Here is a 2,500-nt window from a genome sequence, read left to right as displayed (position 1 = left end):
CACACACACACACAGATAGCTGTAGCTAGAGCTGTGCACACACACACACACACACACACACACACACACAGATAGCTGTAGCTAGAGCTGTGCACACACACACACACACACACACACACACACAGATAGCTGTAGCTAGAGCTGGCCTTTATACAGGAACTGGTGTTTGTGTCCCTGAGATCGGGCTTTCTTCTGGAACACCATGACTCTGGTTTTGGCCAGATTGACTGTCAGGGCCCAGTCGTGACAGTATTGTTCCAGCAGGGACAGGCTCTGCTGAAGGCCCTCAGGTGTGCGGGACAGCAGGACCAGATCGTCCGCGTACAGCAGACATCTGACCTCTGACCCCTGTAGAGTGAGGCCGGGCACAGTAGAGCTCTCCAGCGCTGATGCCAGGTCATTGATGTAGATGTTGAATAGAGTCGGGCTCAGACTGCAGCCCTGCCTCACTCCACGGCCCTGCTGGAAGAACACACACACACACACACACACACACACACACACACTCCACGTCCCTGCTGGAAGAATGCGGTTCTGTGGTTACCGATCTTCACCGCACTTTTGCTGTTGGTGTACAGAGATTTTATAATGTCAAAGGGTTTTCCGCCGATGCCAATTTTTAGGATTTTGTACAGTAGACCATCATGCCAAATTGAATCAAATGCTTTTTTAAAGTCTACAAAACATGCGAATATTTTCCTTTGTTTGTCGTTGATGTTCTTGTTGATTAGAGTGTGGAGGGAATAGATGTGGTCGGATGTGCGATGTTTTGGTGAAAAGCCAATCTGAGCTTTATTTAAGATGTTGTGTGCTGAGATGTGTGAGACGATGCGTGTGTTGATGACACTGCAGAACAGTTTTCCCAACACAATGCCCACACTTATCCCGCGGTAGTTATTGGGGTCGAATCGATCACCGCTCTTAAATATGGGGGTGATGAGTCCTTCAGACCAGATCTCAGGGAAGTGTCCAGACCAGAACACCAGATGAAATAATTTAGCTATTGTTTGAATCATGCTGGGACTGCTGAGTTTAAGCATTTCGTTATTAATGTGATCTTGTCCACATGCTTTCTTTAATTTAAGATTTTTAATATGTTCTAATATTTCAGATATTGTTATAGATTTATCTAATGGATTTTGATAATTTTTAATTGTTTTCTCTTAAGTCTTCAAGTGTTTTCTTTACTTTACTCTGAGGTTGGTTGAGGTCAGCCGGTTCAATTTTTTGATACAGATTTTCAAAGTAAGATTTCCAAATTGTGCCATTCTGGAGTGATATCTCTAATTTGGGTTTTTCGAGTTTTTTATATAAGGTCCAGAAAGTGTTTTGATCCACTGAATCATCAATTTCTTCAATTTTGGTTTTAAAATATTTTTCTCTTTTGTTCCACAAAAGTCTTTTGTAATTTTGCAGACAGTCTGAGTAAGAAAGCCGTAATGTCTGGATGGACATTTCTTTGTGCTTTTTGTTAGAGAGTCTCCTGAGTTCTTTTCTGAGACCGGCACATTCATCATCAAACCAGACATCCTTTCTCTTTCTCTGTTGATTTGTTTTATGTTTGCTTTGATGTTTAATGTTAGATAGAGTCATCAATGTTTTGAATATGTCATTTAATTTTTTTGTTGCTGAATTTATTCCATTAATATCTAAACTGAAATCAGTGGACATAAATTCTTCTAGCATTTTTAATATAGTAGGGCTGTTCATATTTTCTTTGAATTGGTCTGAATTGGATTGATTCCATTTGAGTTTATGTTTCAAAGGAAACAGTTTTTCAGATTCAGGTGGAGCAGTTTTGGTTATTTGACATGGGGCTTTCAGATAAAGCACAGTTTGGCAGTGATCGGACATCGGGAGCTGAGGTCTGACTGTGAAGGCATTGATAAAGCTTTGATCAATATCTGTTATTGAATAATCAACCACACTGGTTCCTAACTCACTCACTCTCACTCACTCACTCACTCACACACACACACACACTCACACTCACTCACTCACTCACTCACTCACACACACTCACACACACTCACTCACTCACACACACACTCACTCACTCACTCTCTCTCTCACTCTCTCACTCACTCTTACTCACTCACTCACTCACTATCGGACGGTCTGTGAACAGTGTTGGCTCACACACACGTTGTGTTTCTCTTCATCTGTAGCTGGTAGAGAAGCTGGTGACCGTGGCGGAAGAGTGTCAGAGTAACCAGCTGAAGAAACTCAAAGATCTGTGTGAGAAGTAAGTCAACATCACTGCACATCTTTCACTCGCCCTCATGACGCTCAAACACGAATGACTCTCTTTCTTCTGTGGAACAGTAAAGAAGAGCCTGTGAGAAATCTCCAGTGTTTTTGTCTGATGTCGTTTGCACACAGACGTTCCTCAAAATATCTTCTTTTGAGCGGTTCTGATTTCATTTTCTTCAGAGAAAACAAAGACTTGAAGAAAAGGATGGACAAGAGACGACAGGAGAAGTTTCAGGAAGCCAGAACG

General features: G+C 42.0%; 1 protein-coding gene across 2 annotated transcripts in view; it reads left to right on the top strand.

Annotated features, from left to right (window-relative positions):
- The window catches only part of plcb1l (phospholipase C beta 1-like), a 157,009-nt gene that overhangs the window by 131,695 nt on the left and 22,814 nt on the right, over positions 1 to 2,500 (top strand). For both annotated transcript variants that reach the window (XM_084090219.1, XM_084090220.1), the window contains exons 29-30: positions 2,169 to 2,245; positions 2,434 to 2,500. The exon at positions 2,434 to 2,500 is cut by the window's right edge and continues 23 nt beyond it. In XM_084090219.1, the coding sequence (XP_083946345.1) occupies positions 2,169 to 2,245; positions 2,434 to 2,500 (144 nt within the window). The remainder of the gene's footprint in view (positions 1 to 2,168; positions 2,246 to 2,433) is intronic.

This window comes from Abramis brama, assembly GCF_963993115.1.
Source record: "Abramis brama genome assembly, chromosome: 18".
NCBI lineage: Eukaryota > Metazoa > Chordata > Actinopteri > Cypriniformes > Leuciscidae > Abramis > Abramis brama.
The sequence above is the reverse complement of the archived record's forward strand: the minus strand, read 5'-3'. Positions and strand labels throughout refer to the sequence as shown.